The 23,312-nt window shown below is 46.5% G+C and overlaps 1 protein-coding gene across 4 annotated transcripts; it reads left to right on the forward strand.

Annotated features, from left to right (window-relative positions):
* The first annotated feature begins 1,000 nt into the window (after positions 1-1,000).
* Positions 1,001-17,787, forward strand: Isx (intestine specific homeobox). Of its 4 annotated transcripts, none has more exons than XM_041663759.1 (5): positions 1,001-1,117; positions 1,633-2,173; positions 14,020-14,171; positions 15,816-15,891; positions 16,835-17,750. In XM_041663759.1, the coding sequence occupies exons 2-5, from the start codon at positions 1,876-1,878 to the stop codon at positions 17,101-17,103; spliced, it is 795 nt and encodes a 264-aa protein (XP_041519693.1). In that variant the 5' UTR covers positions 1,001-1,117; positions 1,633-1,875; the 3' UTR covers positions 17,104-17,750. The 4 variants fall into 4 exon arrangements, with proteins under 4 accessions (XP_041519693.1, XP_041519696.1, XP_041519692.1 ...); XM_041663761.1 differs by having other exon boundaries at positions 1,028-1,174; XM_041663762.1 differs by having other exon boundaries at positions 1,013-2,173; positions 15,816-15,932; positions 16,835-17,787.
* The last annotated feature ends 5,525 nt before the right edge of the window (positions 17,788-23,312 follow it).

Below are 23,312 nucleotides of genomic sequence, written 5' to 3' on the forward strand. Positions count from 1 at the left end.
GCTTAATTAGATTAAGATGCATAAATTTAACTTTCATGTGAGCAAATTGTCCATTTGTCTGATTACAGTTCATTAGCACATGGCTTCTACATATCCCTTACTTGAGCCGTGTGAAATATTAACCTAAAGTCAAGATGAGGAGAGAGAAGTGAAATGCCAATCAGGTTTCTGAGTTTTTCAAAATATAAAAGAGCACTAGCCCATCTGCATGAATGTTCTCCTGAATTAAGGAAAGCACCAGGATCCATTCAGAGAGCTAGTTACATGACTCAGCAGGCCACCAGCAGGAGCAGACATTCCATAAACCACTTCTGACTCACTAACCTCTCCACTCTGCTCTCGCCCCTCCCTTAGATCAGAAGATGGTGGCTCCATTGTCAGAAAATCCCTGCTTCATCAGACTTCCATAGGTGACCCAAGATCACTGCGGAACCTCATTTTTCCCAGCCATCCCAGAGATTCCAGCACACAGGACCACTTGGCCTGTTCCACAGCTCAGGCCGGCCTGCCCCACCTCCCTCTTCTAACCCTGAAATACACAGCTGGATGGCACCAGTCACTCTGTTCTAACAGCCTGAGGTATCCAGGGGAGTCCTCAAGTCCTTCCTCCCCTCCCCTGTATCCCTTTGGTCTGAGCCTGAGTTTCTCCACATGCCCCACATGGGTTTTGGAATGTCGTCCATGCAAGGCAAGGAACACAAATCTGTGAGGGACAACACAGAGCTGACCCTTGCCACCGCACCCTGGCTCAGTCTCTAAGCCTCTGCAAATCCTATGAGCACTCCTAAGCCTGAGTGTATAAATGCATTTTACTGGGCCTGGCCATCCCTCCCCCACCTTCTGCTTGTCTGTTCCACCTGGCCATTTCTCGGCACCACACCTCTGCGTGGCATCCTGTATCTATCCTCCAATCCTGGCTGCCTCCCACAGCTCTCTGCTCCAACACCTGAATGCCATCCCATCTCCTGGGGTGGGACTTATTCCCCTTATCAGCCAACCCTCCTCCTTTATTACACACAATCCTTTGAACGGTATTCCTAGCAAGATAGAGCAGTGACTGTCAGCTCCAAGCTGGGGTTTATTGGACAAAGACGCTTTGGGACTGTCTCAGAGACAGGTAAAGGGTGACCAAGCAAGAAAGAAGAAGAAAGAAGCCCAAACGAAAGAGAAGCAGGTGGCTAAAGAGTTTAGTATGTGACTGGAGGTCAGGGAGAGAGTAGAAGGGAACCAACAGCACCCCAGGCGGGGGGAGGTGTGCAGGAGGCAGTTAGAACACAGGCCTGAGGTCTATGAAGGAAAACACCAGCCTGGCAGTGTGTTAGTGACCCAGCACCACCCTTCCTGAAGATCTACAAAGGCACATGGGCTCTGGAAATTTCTTTCATTCTGGAGACTGGAAGCTGAATTGAGGAAGTCCAGAGGGCATTTGCAAAGGCCCCTCAAGTCCAGGGAGGCTCAGGGCTCACTTGGCCACATAGGGCCCATAGGTGGCACCATAGCCTCTCAGGGACTATCTGAGGTCAGCAGGAAGGGGACACAAGTCAGAAAAGAAGACAAAGGTGGACACTCGCTCCAGGACCTCTCCCTACCAACTCTGAATCGTTTCTCTCTGTTTCTGTTACCCTTGAGCAGTGACTGCTGACTGGGAAAGCCATCACCTCCAAGACCCTCTCTGGAAAACTGAAGCTCTGTCTGGTGACAACTGTGACCTGTGGACACAGGACGTCAGCTCTTCCGCTGGAAGCCACTCCTGGTCTTGTATGTGTACGAGGTCCATGGAAGTCCCTGTGTCCAAGGGATCGTGCTCGAGTCACCCAGGATCAGGATCCCTGAACACCACCTCTGTGTGCCCTCCGAATCCCCAGAAGCTCCAGGATGAAAGTACACCACCCTCTGCTGGTATCTTCCTGGGCACACACAGAGTGTCCCTCCCAGCTGGCTTCAGGGCAGGCCAAGGCAGGCCCTACAATCCATGAGGACATGGAGAAGGAGAGTTCAGGGTACAATGAGGCTCGGGAGAAGCTGGGCCTGTCCTTCTCCATTGAGGCTATCCTGAGGAGGCCCTCAGAGAGAAGAAACACACCAAGACCGCAAAGCATAGGAGAAGAGGACTCCAGGCAGACAGCAACCCCAGGTTCAAAGCCAGAGAGGCCCCCACAGGATCAGTCCCGAGGTAAGTGACTTCTGGTCATTCTCTTTTGTCCCGAGGGCTCTGGGGAGGTTCTGACAGTTCTCATCAATAAAACAAGGAGCTGTGACATCCAAAGTGATAGTAGGTCTAGGCCAGATGCTTTTTAGGATTTTCAGTCTGAATCAGAACCGTGCTCTTCAGAGCGCAGAAGCCCATTGGCTCAGCCGATTGAAAAATGCAGGGCCATAGAGCAGACTCTTGTTGACCTGGCTATGACCAGGAACTGTCATTTGGGTAGAAATTAGGGCAACTGGGCTGATAAAGCGGTGGACAATGTCATCAAGTTACAAAACTAGAAGCCACAAGCTGAACTCAAGCCCTGGCACACCCAAAACCTTGCTTCTAGCACATTCTCCCCACGAGCTGAGCTCAGTTTGCATCAGCTTGCATGGCTTCTAGTAGATCAAGGTTTGCCAGGCCCTGTCCTCATAGATTCCCCATACCAAGTCTGTAGCTTCCCAAGGACACACACCTACATAAATGACCAAACAGTTTTCAGCTTTTCTTCATGCCAGCACTCACTCAGGGCAGTGGATACCCCTTGCTGTGGAATCTGGGATGGCAGAGGGTGTCTCCAACCTATCTTAGTATGCTGTGTGACTTTAGTTAAGTTCCTGTTCTCTCTGATCTCAGCTTTGCTCTGTGAAGCAGCACAGGCAATCTCTGTGAAGCAGCACAGGCAATCAGAGTGAGGGATGTTAGTGCTTATGAAGTCTCAAATGCCATTTGGTCAGGATTCTGTGAGCCTGGAGTATCTCACACCATACCCTGGTCTTTCCTGTTTTCACCCCTTTCATCTAAGAAAATACTAGGCAGGAAGCTCAGGGGGTCCTTGATGGCATTGCCTCCCCACACAGAGTCCCGCCCCCAGCCAGTCTCCCACAGAGATTCCTTACAGCTGCTGTCCTTAGCTGGGGGAGATGCTGCCACCGGCAGCAAGGGAGCTGGCTGGTTTTCTCATAGGAAAAGGGCTTGGGCTCAACTTTCAGAAGTTCGCTGGTATTCCAGTCAATTAAGGATTCACAGAAGCCAGCTCACTGGGAGTTTTAACCTGGGTCTCATCTGCTGCAGCTGTATAAATGAATACCACCTTCCCCATCACAGAGAGAGAGGAGGGTGCCCCTGCTACTGATAGCTAAAAGAGACTGCTCTTTCTAAACCTCCATTGAAGATTCTAGTATGTTCCGTTTGTATGTTCCTGCTAAGCCCAGAGCAGACACCAGAGAGTGCTGGCCAAAATAACAGCCACAGCATTGGAGGGTGCCCCGAGCTAGTACTATCTCCCTTGTTCTAGTTCATGCTCATATATGTGAGACCCACTTTAGAGAAGGCAAACATGAAAAAGGAGAGAAATCACCTACAAAAACTGCATAAGCAATTAGTACTAGCCCTGAGCCCTAGAATCTTATGGCCATGCAAGGGAAGTTATTTATGGTCATAGTTTAAAGTTTTCCCAACCCTTGGAGCAGGTCCCTCTGGCAGTTCATGACTTTGGCTACTCACAGATGCAAAGCCACTATGTCAATAGTTCTGGAGTTACTGCTTGCTACCCTAGCTCCCTATGGTGTTGATAGTGCTGATAACTGGTAGTGGTCAGGACAGAAGGATCTCTCTTCACATGTGTGCTTTTGAGCAAACACACAAAGTAAAGACGAAAAAGACTGAAGCAGACATAGGGCAAATGGGCAGCAATGTGGCAGCAAGTACAAAGGTGTCTGCGGACGTCTGGGATGTGCTGGGTATGCAGGGCTGGGTGCACAGGGAAGGGACTCAGACACAGTGTCAGTGCACAGGACGACTTTTAGCAAATCACTTCCTCATCTGGGCCTCAGTTTCCTCAAAGGTAACATGAAAGAGCAGAGAGAGATCTCAGTACAGTTCCTCCCAGCTCTGGCGTGCTATTGGAAAGCCCCAAAGAAAACCATGAGAGTCCTTTTTTCCCTAGCAAAGACTTCTTCCATGCATTAAGTCCAGTCACAATGCCATGTGGGAAGGAGCAAGGTGGTTCGTAGGCAGATCCTGTCAACTACCCTTGTCCCTCCCCACCATCTGAGGAGCCCTGGGTACAACTCAGGATGTGGTGGCTGGCCATTGCCCTTAAGCTTCTCATGTGCTGTCCCTCCTCCGGGACAGAAACCCCCCTAGAAGGGCAGCATCCAAGGACAGCAGCAAAGCTTCAGGCCCCTTGCTGTTCCATTTTACATGTACAGGACTCCATGGAGTGGCTGGTAGATATAACCTCCAGTGATGGTTTGAATCTGAAACCTCCCCCACAGGTTCATGTTTTGAATGCTTGTGCCCCGCTAGTGACACTATTTTGAGAAACTATGGGACCTTTTGTAGAGAAGGCCTTCCTGAAAGAAGTATGCCACTAAGTGGGTCTCTTGAAGATATATCTTGGCCCCAAGTTCCTCTTTCACTCTGTACCAAGCCTACAATGAAGTGACCAGCCCCTCATTTCACATACCCTGGGCTGCTCCACCATGCCTCCCCTGCCATGGTGCACTACAGACCTCTGAAACAATGAGCCAGATGGATTTTTCCTGTCCAGTTTTATAGTCACAGCTCCATGCAAATAACCAACCCCACCCCTACTGCCACCATGTAAGAAGCCTGGATTAACTGTGCCATTTCAGATCCCATGTCTAAGATAGTGACACCAGCTCAAGGAGAGGCCACAAATCTGTACTCTAAAAGCTCCACATGAATCTGGTGTCCAGGATATTTGAGGAGGCTGGGACTCCAAGAGGTAAAGTGGGTTGTTCAGATCTAAAGTTCATAAAGAGCCAGAACTGGACCTGTCACCCAGGCTCCCAGGCCAATCCAGGGTATTGCCCGTGGCTTGAATTTCCTAGCATGGACTAAGGTCCATTGCCTTTGGGACCCTCACGATGAAGGGCTTGGACCCTCTCAGATCTCAAATCAGTAGAAACCTGTGAAAGGATATTGGACTCAACCACCATTTACTCCTCTTGGGAGAAGCTATCCCTCTGAAACCCAGGGATTTTCCAAAGTCAAGGGAAAGGCAGTCAGGAAGAAACCTCTCTCAATACTGGAGACTCTGAGCCTGAAGAGGAAGGCGTCATCTCTGCCTAGTTCACTGGTGAACCTCTGAAACCCTAGCCCTAGGGGAAAAGGAGACCTGTGTGGACTACCCAGCCTCTGTGAAATCTTCTTACATCCCTTCCCCTGCTCATGGACTGTTTGTTGGCTTCCTTGGTGAAGAAGCACTAAGTGTGTTCCCTGGGCAGGAAGGTAACTAAGGAGGTAAAGAGGAATCAGTGAATGTCCAGAGTCAGTGAATGTCCACATATAGCAAACTGTGGCCAGTCACAAAGATAGTTCCTGCCAGATTCACCGTGGAGCAGGGTCAACTTGTGCCTATCTTGTCTGATGGAGCTGGCTTGGGCAGATACATTCTGGGTGTTTGAGGAATGTCCTACAGCAAGGGTCAGCAAGATTTTTATTTTCCTGTAAAGGATAATACTGTAATTCTAAGCTTTAATGATGGTCTCTGTCACAATTACTCTATCATGGAGGTTGAAAACACCGATAGACAATGTGAAAAGCATAGATATATTTGTGCTCTAATAAAACTTTATTTTCAAAAAGAAGGCAGTAGGTTCATTGGTCCTCATGCTCTGGCTGCTCAGCCTCTGCCCCTGCCTCGTTACTGGGCTATTCAAAGTCCTACACACACCTGACCTGCTTGTGTCTGCATTCACCTCCATCACTCATTCAGACCTTCTCCTCTACGCAAAGATATGTATTTCTGAAACTTTCCTCCCTTCAGATGCCTTGCACCTTCAGACTTTGAAAACCATGTCTCCTCCCCATGTTCCTTTCTCCTCCTCCCCTTCCTCTGGTTAGTTCCCCGACCTCTCTCCTGTCTGTGAGTGCTTCTGACAGCCTCCATAGTCACAGGAGTCCTTCCTTCCTCCCACTTGTGTGTATTTGTGTATGTGTGTGTGTTTATACATGTGTGCATGTGTGCATGTGCGTGTGTTTATGTATGTGTTTATGCATGTGTGTGCGTGTGTGCAAGTGTTTATGCATGTGTACCTGTGTGTTTGTGTTTATACATGTGTGCATGCGTGTGCGTTGCATGTGTTTATGCATGTGTGTTTGTGTGTGTGCTTATGCATGTATGAGGGGATAGACAGAGACAGAGAGTCCCTCCTTCTCTTCTGAAGGACACCAGTCATTGGATTCGTGTCTACCCTATCTCCAGAGTGGTCATATCTTGAGTCTTAACTTAATTATATCTACAGACTATTTCTAAATAAAACCCCATGCATTGTTAAGAGGAGTTTGAATTTGGACATATCTTTGGGGGCAGGATCACACCTCTCACAGGTCTCTCACTGCTTACCCCTTTATCTTACACTCTTTCCTTTTTCTCCTCCTGTTGCCAGAGGCTGCTCATTCATTTCCCAACCACCCAGATCAGAAATAATCACACAGAAACTATATTATTACAACACTGCTTGACCTATTACCTCACACTTCTCATTGACTACCTCTTATATCTATCTTAAATTAACCCATTTCTATTAATCTGTGTGTCACTACATGGTTGTGGCCTACTGGTAAGGTTCCATGTGGCATTTGACATCTGTCTTTTACAGCAGCTACATGGCTTCTCCCTGACTCTGCCTTCTATCTCCTTCTCTATCTGCTTGAAATTCCTGCCTTGCCCTATTCTGCACTGCAATAGGCCACCCCATAGCAGATTCTTTATTAACCAATGGTATTCACAGCATACAGAGGGGAATCCCACATCACTTCCCCTTTTCTGTCTAAATAAAAAGGAAGGTTTTAACCTCAACATAGTAAAATTACATATAACAAAACAGGTAACAAGCAAGAATTACATATACAATATTTATAACTATTTTATCTTTTATTATAACTAAGGAAAACTATAATTATAACTAGCTATTCTTCAACTCTAGAAGAATATAATATTACCTAAGTTAACAGGAAGTACATTGTAAGCAACTTCCAAAACTCTAGAATTGACAGAAACATCTCGCTTCCTAAACAGTCACCCAAAGTTTTCTGTAACACTGGAGCATCCATCTTCAGCCTACAAGCCCAAGTATCTGGCAAACATTTTCATGAAGCAGGAAATTTCAAAGACAGTTCCACCTATATTGGCAGTTTGTCAGTCACTTTCTTCTGTGTCCAGGATAATGTCTAGACTCTCTTTGTATATTCCATCTTTATGTGGCTTATTTTTCTTTACTCCTTTAATCTAATCTATGACTGTCTTTATCTGTCTCCTTAATGACTTATTTTTTTAAAAAAATTACTTCCTTTTATAGCTAACTATATTCTTTTTCTTCTCTCCCTTAAGCCTACATATATTTATCCAATGTAGAGATCTTTCTCATCTAAATCTGTCTTTATCATGTATCTGTAATCCTTTTCTGACAGGACTAAGGCTGCTTTGCCTTTTGGATCCACCAAGTCCAACATGACAGAGGCCCATTCAGTGCCAGCCATGTGAGTCCTGCTCATAGCCTCACTTCCAGATGCACAGCAGGTCTGTGTTGCTTTAAGCAAGTTGTAGCAGTCTGCTCACAAACCCCATTTAAGAGCTTAGCGTCCTGAAAAAGCCAGAACTGTTTGTGCAACTAGCACAAACCAGGAAGCCACCATTTTGAAACCCCATGAGGCTTTTTTGCTGCTAATGCTGAATCAAGAAGAACTCTCTTAAAAGAGCCACAGCACCCATGCTCGCCACCATCAAACAGAGCCCACCCAGGCAGAAAAAATTCAGCTACCAAAAAGCTGCAGTAAATTCTGTTTTATGTTTGTTTGTTTCTTTTTGTCCAGAATTTCTTTTCAAACTCTCTCAGATTTTATGTGGGCATAGTCAGTCCCATGTTGGCACACCAAGCTGTTGGTGGGGGCTGCTCATTCATTTCCTGGCCGCTTATACCCAAAATAATCACACAGAAACTGTATTATTACAACAATGCTGGGCTTATTACCATATGCTTTTTATTGGCTAGCTCTTCTATCTTAATTAGCCCATTTCCATTAATCTGTGTATCACCACATGTTTGTAGCCTACTGGTAAGGTTCTGTCCAGTGTCTGTCTCCTACCGCTGCTACATGGCTTCTCCTTGACTCTACCTGCTCTCTCCTTCTCTGTCTGCTTGAAATTCCTGCCTTTCCCTATTCTGCACTGCAATAGGCCCAATGCAGCTTCTTTATTAACCAATGGTATTCACAGCATACAGAGGGGAATCCCACATCATCTTCCCTTCCTTTTCCTCTCTTCTCTCTCACATTCATGTCACCCACCCATACACCCCCGACCTTTAACTGCATGGCCAGGGCCAATTAGCAAACCACAGACAAGGAACAATCAGGGAAAGGAGTTGAGAGCAAAGAAACATCAGTTTATGATTAGGTGGCCTAATCACCTACATAAATTGTGTATTTATTATGATCGATGTATTAAACGACTCAGTTTTAATTAAGTTCTGCTAACTCATTCTCTTTGAAGACTCACTGAAGTGTGATTCACACCTCCCAGAATTAACAATGGCCAGAAAGAGCCACATGAAAGAGGTAGCTGTCCTGGCTGTCTTCATCCACCTCTCCCTGCCCCAGGTGTTCTTGTCCATCTCAAAAATGAAGTTGCTGGGATGAGCTGGAGCCGTGGGCTTCCTGATGTTGGATATCCTGCACAGAGGTCAAAAATATGTTGTCCAAAATAGCAACTGCTAGATCAAAGTGGCCAAGAACCTGGGAAGGAGATGCTAGGCCTGGACCAGGAACCCTAGGATTGTTTTACTCTCCATCAGTGACCCTTCCTGCTTGTAAAATTGGGGCTTGATGATTCCTAATCCTCTCAGAGCAGAGATCCAGAATGCCAGTGTTCTTGCATCTATGAAGGGCTCCATCCTAGGCCTGGAACAGCTTCCCTGGTGGGCTCAGATTTTCAATGCTTTGATGAAGAAATCTCTGAGGATCCAAAGGTGTATAGGCTGCATCATGTTCCAGTCTCTTCTCCATCCATAATCTGCTTACACTGCTCGTCTTCTGGTACCTGCTCCTGTCTCCTGTGACCGATTATGATCAGTCGCCTGGCAACAAACTTCCTGGCCTCTGGCAACCTCTACCAGCACACAATGGGAAAGCTAAAGCATTGACCTTCATCCATACTGCACTTGCCTCTCCCTCCCTGCAGTCCTGTAGCCCTTGGTGAGGTTGACTCTGAGTAAACCCCCAGAGAATCTCGACACAATCTCTCCTGCTAACAGCCCCCTCCTTCCCAGACACAGGTAGAGAGGCAAGTATGGCAAAGTCTATACTTCAGATTCTTCTGAGGCCATCAAATTTGGCACCACACCAATCTCATATGTCCTTTTTTGGAGATTAGTGGCAAATAAATGATATTGTGATGGAGAAAAAACACAAACCTTGGCCCAGAACACAATTTTTTCATAATCCTTTAGATAGTCCAATGAGAAAGAGCAGCCAAACAGAACATTCCACAGTGATGGTTGTCTTGTACAGCTACAGTCCAACATGGTAGCCCCTCACCACACTGCGCTGTCCTGCTATGGATAACATGGCTGAGCAGCTGAATTTTCTATTTTTCTTATTTCAATGGCAACTTTGATCTACCAGCTGCTATTTTGGACAACACATTTTTGACCTTTCTGCATGATGCCCAGCCTCTGGTCCTGAATTATTTTCCTGACTCAAGGGTTCAAGTCTATCTGTCTCTCCCAAATGGACTTGACCTTAGTTGGGAACCCAACCACTGGGAGTGAGTGACCTCAGCTCTGGAGTTTTCTCACTACCGCTTATGTCTCTCTGGTTTGAGGTTGTTCCCAAGAACAGAAGTGAAATAAAAATAAGCATTAGAAGGGTAAAGAATATAATCAAAATATATTATTTGTAAAAAAAAAGCTATACGAAAAATCAAAATAAATATAAGGACAAAGAAATAATCATATTATAAAAAGAAAATAATCATCATTGATTACTGAAATCTCAAGAACCACAAACAAGTCTTGAAAAAGGGCTTCAGCATCTTGAGCTAAGCGGGTCCATTTGGAACTCAGCCTCCATGTCCCCATGCATGTGAATTTTAGGTACGATCTTTCTTCTAGAAAGGATCACTAGAGTGACTGAACATTCCCATCACCATCATATTATCATCCCTCAGGAAAAAAAAATTCAATCAGAGCACATGTAGCTCAAGGCCAATGGCATACAATATTTTTCTAGCCTACATATTAAATTTGAAGCCAGACTTGGCTACATAAGAACTTGTCTCAATAATAAATTTGTTATTGTTATTATTATTGTTACTTAAAAGCAGGGTAGACTTAGAAAGGTAGAAAGCAGATGGTAGAAGTTTGATTTCTACCAGAGATGGCACACTACTAAAAGAAAGGGTGTAAAGGCACTTGTCGTCAATCCTGATGACTGAGTATAATCTTTGAGAAAGCCGCTCCACCACAAGTTGTCCTCCGACCTCGATATCTTCTCCCTAGCAAATGTCCATGCACACACACATACATACATACACACACACACACATACACACACATACATACACACACATACATACACACACACACATACACACACACATACACACACACACATACACACACATACACACATACACACACACATACACACATACACACACACATACACACATACACACACATACACACACGCATACACACACATACACACACACATACACACATACATACACACACATACACACATACACACACATACACACACACATACACACACACATACACACACACATACACACACACACACAAATAAGTAGATGCAATAAGAAGCAGCACAAAAGCTATTGGGAGATGATACTTTAGTCACAAAAAACTTGTGAAGTCAGTAAAAAGGAGTAAAAAGCCAAATTGAAGAGATTTTAAAAGTGGATTAACAATAAAAGTTGGTATATGATGGGTGCGTGAGACTATGCAATCTCATTCCTACAACATAGGAGACAACATGGTTGATTGTGAAAAAGAGAAGTACACACCCAACTCCACTCACACACACCCCAGAGTGCACACATGCACATGCCATTTTCCTCCTCAACTAAAGGTCCCCAGGCAAGCATCCCTGAGGAGAAGGATTGCAGAATCTGCTCAGGGTGGATTTGTATTTGGTCATCTATCATTCACCTCTCCTACCTCACCCTATAAACAGCAAGTACAAGTACAGAGTAAATTAAATGTTCTCAAGTTGTGAAGGTTAACAGAATGAGCTCAGGTCTTGTGGTGTGGTTTCTACCATCCTGTGACAAGCATCATCCCCTGCAAAAGAAGAAAGGAATGTTAGTGGATCTTTTCAGCTATTAAACTGCCGGCATTGCCCAGTTCTTCCTCCCCTTTTAAAGCACGTCCGCTCTCATCAGTCATCTACGTGCTCTACAAAATTTCAGGTGTATTTTACAAAACCGTGTCCTCTGTCCTCGGGGCTGTTCATCTGGAGCAAATATTGGTGAAGCTCTCTCTGGGCATTGATTGCTTGGCTAATCTGAGAGCCTCCTGCCTTCCAGGGGTACACTGTCCAGAAAGGAGGCTGCAGGCAGATAGGAGCTGCCTTTCCAGTGTTTGAGTCCTCCAAGCATGAGTGCTGAGTCTTCCCTGGTACTGGACTCTGTCCTCATCTGAAAGTGAAGACAATTTGGGCTGAGAGTTTGTGTGTTTTGTCTACACTTCTGTAATTGGTCCAATTAAGACTACTGCAGCTTTATCTTCAGATGCCTTGGCCAGAAAACAAACCACAGAGTTTCGTCACTCCACCAGCATCCACTGTTGCCTGGCTCTCTGAGGGGCTAAAGTATAAAGGCAGCCGAATCTCCCATTCTGAAAGATCTCCCTGAGAGAAGCAAGTCTATATAGTATTTTTTTTTGTATGACTGGTGTCCATATGTAGTCATATTTTTCTTTGGGCCACCAGCTCACAAATAATGACATGGAAATTTATTAATTATGAAAGCTTGTTGTATCTGTTTGTTCCTTTGGTATATGTCCATCATTGTGAGAATTAAATAGTAAATTAAAAGCCACCATGAGGATTGAGGATATGACTCCGTAGGTAAGAGCATGAGAACCTGAGTTCAAATCCCCAGCGCACATGTAGAAAAACGGGATGTATCTACATGCACAGCTGTAACCCGCTTGGGAACAGAGACGGGAGAATCATTGGAGCTTTCTGGCTCCAAGTTCAGTGGGAGACCCTGTCTCAAGGGGATGTTACAGAGAATGACAGAACAGAGCACTCTGTCCTCCTGCACATACACCACACACAGGCATGTGCACATACAAATACTTACACATAAACAAACAAATAAATACCATGACAGACAGAGAGTGACAATCTAGGTAATAAGGGAAAAGACTTTGGACTCTTCTGAACAGGGGCCCTCACATTTTCATTTTGTGCTGAGCCCCATAAATGGCAGAGCCAAACCTGAATGGAACTGAGGCTAGTCAGGTGGGTTGGAGATAAGTTGGCAGGGCTCTGTTGCCACCATGCTTGACCTGCACTTCGTAAGACAATGTTGGCATACTTTTTCTGTAAAGGGCCCGATGGTAATTATTTCAGTCTTTATAGTCATATGCTCTCAGATGCAATGAGTCAGTGCCACCATTATAATGCAAAACTGGGAAGAAATAATACAAAATGCAATACATAGAGCTATGTTTCAATAAAACTTTATTTTAAAATACAATAGGATGGGTTTGGTCTGCTTTCCATCTCTTATTATAGACAAAGGGGTGTGCCCTAAAGACATTTAAACAGAAGAAAGGCACAGAATCAGAAAATTTTCTAGAAGGTTTACTTGACTTCACTGGGGAGAAGAGGATTAGCCTAGAGGGGCTTCTAGAAGTCAACGCTGCTAACCTCCAATTCCAAGGTGTAGCGTCTGTCTGTGCTGTGTGTACTACAGCACCATGTAGTGTAGCGTCTGTCTGTTCTGTGTGTACTACAGTACCATGTAGTGTAGCATCTGTTTGTGCTGTGTGTACTACAGTACCATGTAGTGTAGCGTCTGTCTGTGCTGTGTGTACTACAGTACCATGTAGTGTAGCGTCTGTCTGTGCTGTGTGTACTACAGTACCATGTAGTGTAGCGTCTGTCTGTGCTGTGTGTACTACAGTACCATGTAGTGTAGCGTCTGTCTGTGCTGTGTGTACTACAGTACCATGTAGTGTAGCGTCTGTCTGTGCTGTGTGTACTACAGTACCATGTAGTGTAGCGTCTGTCTGTGCTGTGTGTACTACAGTACCATGTAGTGTAGCGTCTGTCTGTGCTGTGTGTACTACAGTACCATGTAGTGTAGTGTCTGTCTGTGCTGTGTGTACTACAGTACCATGTAGTGTAGCGTCTGTCTGTGCTGTGTGTACTACAGTACTATGCTCATAGTGCGGCACCTGCACGAGACAGGTCATCCTTGAAACAAGAACGCCAACTTTATTGTGTTCAGGGGTAGCTTATATAGTGCTCTGGTCACATCCCAGCTCTCCGGATCTTTCAGCTGCAGCCACCAGAACCCACTCCCCTGTCTCACGCTCAGAGCAGCTAAAACACAGGGAAACAAGTTGTTTCACTCCAGCAGGCAAAGGGTCTGAGGCAGGCAAAGAAAGTCAATGAGGCCAGGGGTCTGCAGCCCCGAATACCAAAGAGCCAGGTACCAAGGCTCAGCAGTGGCCATGGGCTTGGAGAAGGAAGCAACATGAACATCTCCCCAAGCGACTAACAGCCAGGTTGCTGAACCAACTTGAATCCTTATCCCACAGAAGAAAAAAAGAGCAAGCGGAGAGTTCGCACCACCTTCACGATGGAGCAGCTACAGGAACTGGAGAAGCTCTTCCGCTTCACCCACTACCCCGACATTCATGTCCGGACCAAGCTGGCTTCCAGGATCAACCTGCCTGAAGCTCGAGTACAGGTACAGTGACCACCCAGTTCCTTGCTGGGCCCTCAGCCCTGCAGAGCTGCCCCAGCTGAACCATCTCCTGGGTTCCAGGAAGTGAGACTACCCTCGTCTAATAAAGAATCTCTAGTGGGTAAACACTGGTGCTCTCCACGCATCTCTGTCCCATGCCCTCTCTCAGCAGCTCATTCATGCTTCTAAGGGTTATCCATGCTATCAGCTATAGCAGCTGAGGACTGGGGTCAGCCAACATTTTCGCTAAGAGGAATCACCTTGGGTTTGGCTAGACATACAGTCACTGTCAGGGAGGGCCAGTGTCCCTGCCATGGTGGCCTGAAAGCAGCCAGAGCCAGGAAAGAAACAGGTGACCATGGTGACATTCCAACACAATTATATTTACAAGTGTGGAAATCTGATTTTTGTACAAGCTGCCAGTGTCAGAAAATACTATTCCTTTTGTTTCTTTTCTCAATGGTTTAAAACTGTGCAAATCCCTCTCAGCTGGAGGGCCACTCCGACATTTGGGATGGCAGGCCTGGCTGACCAGGGCACTGTTGGCCAGCCTGGTAAAGAACACCTTCATCTCCTTGGTGGAAGCAGAGCAGCAGACAGACCAAGGATTCACGGTCAGAGACAGGGTTTCTATACTAACAGCCAAATCTAACATCTGCCATCTTGTCACCACCACATTCTGTTAGAAAAGTCTCAGGCTGGCATGAGGCTCTGCTCTGTCCCACAGCAACACTGCCGGCACTGTCTCTGAACACAGAGACTTCGACATCATTCTTAAAAAACAAAACCCTGCAGTTTATTTGCTCTCACTCAGAATCAAAATAGAGGTCCAGCCCAATGCACGTTCCATTCAACCCCCTTCCTCTGGCTAGAGCCCAGCCCCGTCTTAGTCCGGCTAAGTTCCTCCTACTTGGAACTGTGTTTAACACCTGCATCTGCCATCAAGTCTAGAAACCAACACTTGCTTCCCCAGAATCACCAAGGACAAGTGGCTGCATGTCAGAGACCATCAGGGCGCCCAGGAATGCAGAGATCGGCCAATGTTCAACCAATAGATGCCAAGTGACCCACAGGGGTTGCAAACTGGTGGCCTGCTGATGGAAGACAGCCCACAAATGGCTTTTATTTGGCCTGCACGGCATTTAAAAACTCAAAAGCATTCACATAAAACAAGAAAAGGAAGGGAGGAAGGAAGGGGGGAGAGAGTGAAGAAGGGAGGGAGGGAGGAAGGGAAAGATAAAGGAAGGAAGGAAGAAAGAAAGAAAGAAAGAAAGAAAAGATCATCAAGATTGCTGGAGACTGGAGGCTGGAGACTGATGAATCTGACACGCCAGCTCCTGTTTCCAGGTGGCAGCTGTTAGCAGGACCTCAGATCTTCAAGCTCTGTTCACCACAGACCCACCTAAACCTTCTCAGTTCTCACTCATGCATGTCCCCCAATCCTGTTACACTGGTCTCTTCCCTGAAGTCTCCAGACTCAAGATGCAATGAACTCCCCCTCCCAAGGTGTGATTTTATAAACTGTGAAGTGCTCATTCTTGGGGGGATGCTAATGTTCTGGAGTTGGGGGAAGATACCAAATGGGGGTGGGGTGAGTAGTTGGATGTATTTCCTTTACACATGTCCATTTTCTTTCCCTGACCGCAGATCTGGTTCCAGAATCAGAGAGCCAAGCGGAGGAAGCAGGAAAAGATTGGAAGCGTCAGTGCATCGCAGCAGCCTGGTGAGGCCAGCTTGACCCTGCCCTCAAACATGGACATGGTTGTGAGTGGCTCAGTCGTCTGGGTTCATCTCACCCCAGCCCTGCTGTGAAGGAGCCCAGGGGAAGGTGCCTACAGTAGTGAGCACCATGTGAATCCTTCCAGAAATAGGAAGGCCAATGAGGTGCCTAAAAGAGGGGATCTGGAACAAGTGTCTCGCTAGCTGGCTCTCCCTTTGAGTGACAGAGTGGTATTGTCACCTGTACAAAACTTCACAGTTCACAAAACAGAGTCACAGGGTAAAGCATAGAACATAGGGGTTGGGCAGTCAGCTCAAAAGTAGACTGACTGCCCAGTGTCAAACCTCAGTTCAAATCCCACATCACAGTGTGCCATAGAAAAGTCATCTTGCTCCTTAGAGGTCAGTACTAAAGTTTTGACCAGGATGCAGTGACTGAGACCTGGAATCTTCTATTCATGGTCTGCTACTGAAGAAGTGACTGAGGAGTGAGGTGACATCCTAGACACATGGCTGATATCCATGCTGTGAGGTTAGGTCCAGGTCGGTATGCTGAAAGCCCCAGAAGGGCAGGACCAGCTGCCACACTACCCACCACCAGCTCCTTGAATCATGGAGGCCCCTGGGAAGCAGCAAGAACAGTTCTTAGGGAACCCTGATTGCTCTTCGAGCTGATGGGGGGGGGGGGACTTGATCGGGGGAGGGGGAAAGAAATGGGAGGCGGTGGCGGGGAGGAGGCAGAAATCTTTAACAAATAAATAAATTAATTTAAAAAAAGCAGAAAGGCTTTGCTAAAGCAGTGTCTGGCAAATAGGTGGTGCTCAATAAACATTTCCTAAATAAATGAATGGATGAACGGGGATGCTAAAAAAAAAAAAAAAAAAAAAAAAAGAACAGTTCTTGGTCAAGGTTAGGACTCATCAGTTCCCTCTGATCTTTCCTGACAGGGTCCTGTGCTGACACCTACTGCTCTGCCCACAGTGGTGCCTTCCACGGGTTGCTACCCACGCTCTCAGACCCAGCTCACTTTAGCCTGGTTCCTTGTCCCATGGCACCCATGGGATCTGCAGCCCTTGCCTGGCTATCTTACCCAACAGCCTTGTGTTCCTACCCTCATCCTGCCACCTCCATACCCCAAGTGGGGCAGCATCTGTGTCACTTCAACATAGGGACTGGTTGCTCTTTTCCCAAGCAAGCTACTCTACTTTCTCAGTGATAGCAGACAACCCTGGACCTCAGAGAAAATCCTCCCCAATCCATCAATGGCCCACAGTCTGGGAAGCTACCCAGAGCTTGCTATTGGAGACTGCATTGGCATGGCAGCAAAAGACAACACACCAGCCCAAGTCATTCTCCTAGTGCAGAAGCCTGGCTGCCTGAGGGCTGGGGATGAACTCCAGAATAAGACACTCTCCATTCACCCCTGTGCTTCCTCTAATGGCTGTTCACCTCCAGCTGGTCAGTCTCAATACCCCCTGTACTGAGTACCCCCTGGACCTCATCTGTAGCAGATTCCTTCTGAGAACCCTTTTCTCCCTTACTTTGGGGGAGATGAGCCCTGGGAAACACAAGATGTGGGGAGGCCCAGGAGGGGCTTCCCATCCATGCACCCATCCATGACATCTGTACTGACCACTGAGCATTGTACACTCGGAAACAGATGTGGAGCTGAACAGATTGGACTCTGCCCAGGTCAGCTGAAAGGTGACACTGACCTCTGCCTGCATCAGATGGCGGTGATCTTGCACTTGGCTCCTGTCTGGCACATTACTATTGACGTTGGTATGAAAAATCTCAGAATGAGAGAAAAATAGAAAAAAAAATGTTTTTAATTTAAAACAGAATTTCGTGTCTATCATTTGCTGGTCTGGGAAGCATGACCTGTCCGCACTGGAATTACTGAGGAAGAAGACAGCAAAGCTCTCTGTGCACACAGGGCCCAGCTAGCCTGCCTGGCTCTATGCTGAAAAGCCCTTGGCACAGCTCTTGGTTTCTTTGCAGGGATGCTAGACCATGGTTCTCAACCTGTGGGTAGCGACCCCTTTGGCAAACCTCTATCTCCAAAAATATTTACAGTAGCAAAATTATAGTTTTGAAGTAGCAAAGAAAATAGATTTATGGTTGGAGACCCCCACAACATGAGGAATTGTATGAAAGGGTCACAGTGCTGGAAAAGTTGCCGTAGACAAACCACATGTTCTGCCTGTCGAGTTTTTCTTGTCTCTAGGAGAAAGGCAGTGGCTCCCACCTGGCCTGTGATACACAGCATCCAGGAGACATTGGGAGGAGGGCACTGCACCTCAAAAGCCTGAACGTTGGGCAAACACTGGAATGATGTTAGCATATCATTCCTGGGCAGGCCATGGCTTGGGTCCCCATCCCAAGAGGTTTCTAGTCCCAGGGAGACCTCCTGCTGGACTTGCTTTCTGCCCAGAAGTCTCAGAGGCTTGTGGTTGCTGCTCCCCTCAGGTAGGCAGTTGTGGTTGAACTCTGTGTATAGCTCCAGAGTAAGTTCTAGAAAATTTATTCTGAATCAAAAACACCTGAAATCTCCATGAGCCCTGACCTACCACAGAGTTAGGCCAAGAGTTGGGAAGACTAGGTCTGTATGTCCTCTGATTAGTCTCTGCCTTGGTTTCCACATCTGTAAGTTAGAGATAGCAGCACCAGCTCTGCCCTGGGGAAACCAGTACACCAGAAGTCCAGAAGTACAGAGCACAGTTCCTCTACTGAGAAGTAGTCAGCCACTCCGAGCCCTTCAGACCCAAACCTGACATACAGGAGAAGGTTGGGGGCAGATCGAGAAACACAAAAGAAAAGTTAACTCAAAGGCTCACGATTAGGCAGCCTTCTGTGCTGTGTGCCTGTGACAAAATGCCTGAGATAGACTGTTTAAAAGGAGAAAAGGTTTCAGGGATTGAAGATCAGAGTTCTCTGACCATGTGGCCTTGGGCCTATGGTGGCAGAGTACCACTCAGAAGAGGGTGTGGCAGCGGCCCATTCACTGCGTGAGTAGCCACCAGGAAGCAAAGGAGGCAGAAAGGGGTCAGCGTCCCAGCATCCCCTTTAAAAGGCATCTTCAGCAACCCAGCTTCCCCAACCTCCCATGAGCACTCGGGTCAGAAACCAAGCCTTTGGAAACATTTAGGCGCAAACCATGGCGCAGGGGCCCATTCCGTGGCCAGAAGTCCATTATACAGATGTAGCTCCCACCATTTCTCTAACATTGTGCTTACTGTCTGCATTAGAAGCAAGAATTTATTCTAGTAGCTTCTAGATTGCTTTTCAGTAACTCAGATACTCCCAATGTAGTGTGCCAAGTCACTCAGGGATTGAATTCAGGTCATAAGCCTTCCCAGCAAGGGCTCTTACCTTCTGAGCCATCTTTCCAGCCTTGGAGACACGAATTGCTCCAATACAAGAAGCTCAGCTTCAGCACTGTAGGAAAGGCTGAGTCAGAGACACCTCTTCCTCCCTGGGGATTCTTCTCCCCAAAGAACTTTCTAATTGCTTACCTATACCCCTGGGACTTCCAAACCCTTATCAACTGTGTAACCTCGGGTAGCAAAGGACATGTCCTTCCACCTACTTCTTCATGGAATAACAAGTGTCTTGTGTCTGTGGGAGACATTGACAATTACATCAGAGCCTCTGGCACATGGCAATAACTCAACATGTGTGGGGAGGGTCATTTTCCCAAACAGTCTTTCAACCCCTCTGCTGCCTGGAGCAGCATTCTCTGACCCCAGGCACTCTCTCTCCCAGTAGCTCTGGATTCCATTCCTGGGATGCCAAGGAACTCTCCAAAGACATCAAAATCATGTGTTTCCTCTTCTCTGGAAAAAGTGCCCCTCCTTTTCCTAGTTTCTCTGAGGCCCAGGAATCCTGACAGACAGGGCAAATTGCATTCTGACAGGAGCTGACTTTAAAGACCAGCGAGAGAATACAAGGGTCACTAATTTCTCTCTTTTTAAAGAATTTTTATCATTGCATATGCATCATATATATGTTCGTGCATGTTTATGTCCATGAACAGAAGTGTGCATGTACATGTGGAAACCAGACGACAACCTCACATGTCAGTTCTCTATGGCCTCCGGGACAATGCCAACACCAGTATGGAAAGAAAAGTAACAGGCTTAAGTGAAACCCCAAGAACTAACAGAGAAGCTTCCCAAAGGCCCATTCAGCCCCCACCTCTCCAGGCCTCTTCCAGAGGTGCCCTTCAGAGCCCTGCACTGGGAATATGTCATCACTGAGGCCCCTGGACTGGACTGCGAACGTTCTCTATCTCTGCCCTTTGCCCTGCTCATCCTCCAGCCAGGAATGTCTACCCTTCTGTGTGGGGATGCCTTTCCACTCGTGTGTCACATCTCCATCAGAGGACATCCCCACGGCCCCTCTTCGCCCCTCTGAAATTAGGCAATCTTTTACATAATCCAATGAAAGAATGTCTAATAGCTACTACATACATGTGATTCTGTAGCTTGGAAAAAGTTATCTTTATAGATGAAAATTATAGATAAGTTCTGCCTTATCTTTTATGCTGTCTCTTCCTTCTCACTCCCATAGCACTGTGAACCTTCTTTGTGATGATATGACCCCAATTCTGAAGTCCTACCCTGTGCCAAGCACTGATCCTCACACCAGTCCAATGACATGGGTTCACATTGTCCCACAGGCAATGGGTCTTGCACATCACACAGCAAATGTCTGTATTTAGAATTCATTTCTGTTTGATGCCAAAACTTGGAACCACTACATACACAAAATTATAATGATATAGTTAATGTGTATATATATATGGTTTATAATTAACGCAAACATGTAAACTGTGCACAACATCTGTAATCATATAAATCCATAATGCCCGGCTATGTATTTCCTGCATATGTGTAGCCTCCCCATATTTACTCCATCTATTTTTCTTTCTAGCACCATGTTAGGTGAACGGCTGAATTCTGTTCTGTGATTAGACATCTTTCTCTCCCACATTCAGTTGTCTCTCTCACTCCCACTGTTATGATTTTCTACACAGGTAGAAGAAAGAAATTGAGCCAAACCCCGGTACTCTTTATGGGAAAGATCAGAACTTGAAAACAGACTGGCAGAGGCTTGTCATAGCCCCCAGAAGCTGATGGAATGGTAGAGGGAAGTTGGAACACCACACAGGTGCCACTGTAGTTACCTCTGCCAGATGAGCCTGTTCTAAGGACTCACTAGGAGGGCCCTGACCGCTCGGTGACCCCTGGGTGGGGAGGAAGGTTACAGCCCTCTTATCAACAGAAGGTAATAAAGTCATTTCATGGCAATTAGTATCCTAACCAATTTAAATCATTTATAGCTCCAAACAATTACACAGGGATCCTTATCCCCAAGAACAACACAATGTTCTTTGAAGTGGAACATAATGGCCTCAGGTAGGAGTAGACAGGAGGAAAAGATGGGAGCCAGAGCCTGGGAAGGAGATTTCTTCCCTTCAGTTTTCTTCATGTTTAATAAGCATGCATAGTAACTTGTTCTCTTGTGATATTTTCATGCTCAATTTTGGTTGATTTCTCTACTCTCAAGTCTCCCAGTCTCCATGTCTCCACCAGAATTTGTACCTTTTTGACCACAGTATTCCCCCTCCACATTCAAACCACAATGAGATGGATTACCAGTGGAACCTCACTCCCGGCCTCGTAGCTCTGTCTAGTTCCCATCCTTACACACACTCCCACATGAATGTACATATAGGAATCTTAGAAACTAGGATCTTCATGTGAGAAAGAATGTGATATTTGCCTTTCTGGACCTTAGTCATCCTACTCAATGCCATATTTTCAAGTTCTATCTTCCTTAAGTATCTGGCTCAATCTATCAGATGCAGGCTACTTGTAATATCTGTAGGTATTTTATGAAGGGTACCCAAAGGAACACAGATGGGGGGATTGTGACCTGGGTCTCCCTCCTAGAGAAAGAAACCTATTGTGTGTCCCAGGTTCTATGAAGGTCAGTAGGACAAAAAGCAGGCTCCTCGGGAGAGCTTAACTCAGTGACAGCCAGGTATCTCTGACTATAACCACTGAACCTCTCTTCCCACCAAGCAGTACATGAACACACAGCAAAGCTGGGGAAGTGTGGATCTGGTCATCACACTGTCTTCTTGGGCTAAGACTGGCCTGAATGGGAACCTGTTCCAAAGCCCTCTGTGATCTTAGGGTAGGGACTTTCCCTAGCAAAGATCAGTCATCTAGCTACGGTCACCTCTGAAAGACAGGTGGGAAGACTCCACTTGAGAGGACCTGGAGAAATAGGAAATAAAGGACGAAAAACATCTATAACAAGTCACCAACTGAAGGACCTTCCTTCCAAAGGTGACAGGAAAAGACTTCTTTGAAGGTATCAAAGGGGAAAATTGATTGTATAAAGAAGTTCAGCAGACACCCCAGGAAGCAGAGACCTCCCCAACAGGAGGAGAAGAGCCCTCTGAATGGTCGGATAGCAAACACTGGCACCGCTGTACATTTCAAGCATCATCTAAGCCAGATAAAGTGAAAGGTGAGTCTGTATGCCACTTTGATGCCCGTATCCTTATGGGTAGAAAACACTGGACGATCAGAAGAGACTCCTCCCTCCAGAGAACTATGACAGTTTGACATGGGTGATGAGTTATTATGTTAGTTACTCTTCTCATTGTTATGAAAAATATGAGCAGTGACTTAAGGGAGGAAGGGTTTGTCTTGGCTCACAGACTGAGGGGATAGTCCACCATACCGAGGTAGGTGTTGCAGGCGCAGAAGACATCAATTCATGTGGTGTCCACAGTCAGGAAGCATAGAGTAAACAGGAACTGGGCTGGGCTCTAAAACCTGGTGACTCACTTCCTCTCCTGGGACTCCACCTCCTAAAGTTTCCACTACCTTCCCAAATAGCATCACCAGTTAGGGACCAAGTGTCCAAATATGTGAGCCCGTGGGAGATACTTCACACCAAACACAACAACTAGTGATAGGAGATGGTCCAAGGAGACCAGCCGTACCGGAAGAGCCCCTGCAGAATCCTAGAAGCCATCCCTGAGGAGAATGAGGTGTCTTGGCATGACACCTCAGCAGTACAAAGGCTCTGACACGGGAATATGCAACAGGTTCAAAGAACACCCACTTGTTATGACTTTAACAGCTCCATGATGGAGCTGAATAGGTAGCCACTGTCCTTGAAAGCTCAGCCTCAGTTTCCACACCTAACAACTCCAAGATAGGGCTACTTTCAAAGATGCTGTAGGGATAAGTGAGCACTTCATGAAAAGCAATGGAACCCCCTTCCTGCTGCAGGAAGGAGGGGTATTCTCAGAGTACTGGCAGGAAGCTAGGGACAGAGCCACCTGGCATTTCTGATATCTGGTAAGTGCGAGTTGTTGCCATAGTTACTGTGCTTAGATGA

Source organism: Microtus oregoni, unplaced genomic scaffold (assembly GCF_018167655.1).
Source record: "Microtus oregoni isolate MIOR12 unplaced genomic scaffold, Mior012 000014F_ref0000157, whole genome shotgun sequence".
NCBI classification, from domain to species: Eukaryota; Metazoa; Chordata; class Mammalia; order Rodentia; family Cricetidae; genus Microtus; species Microtus oregoni.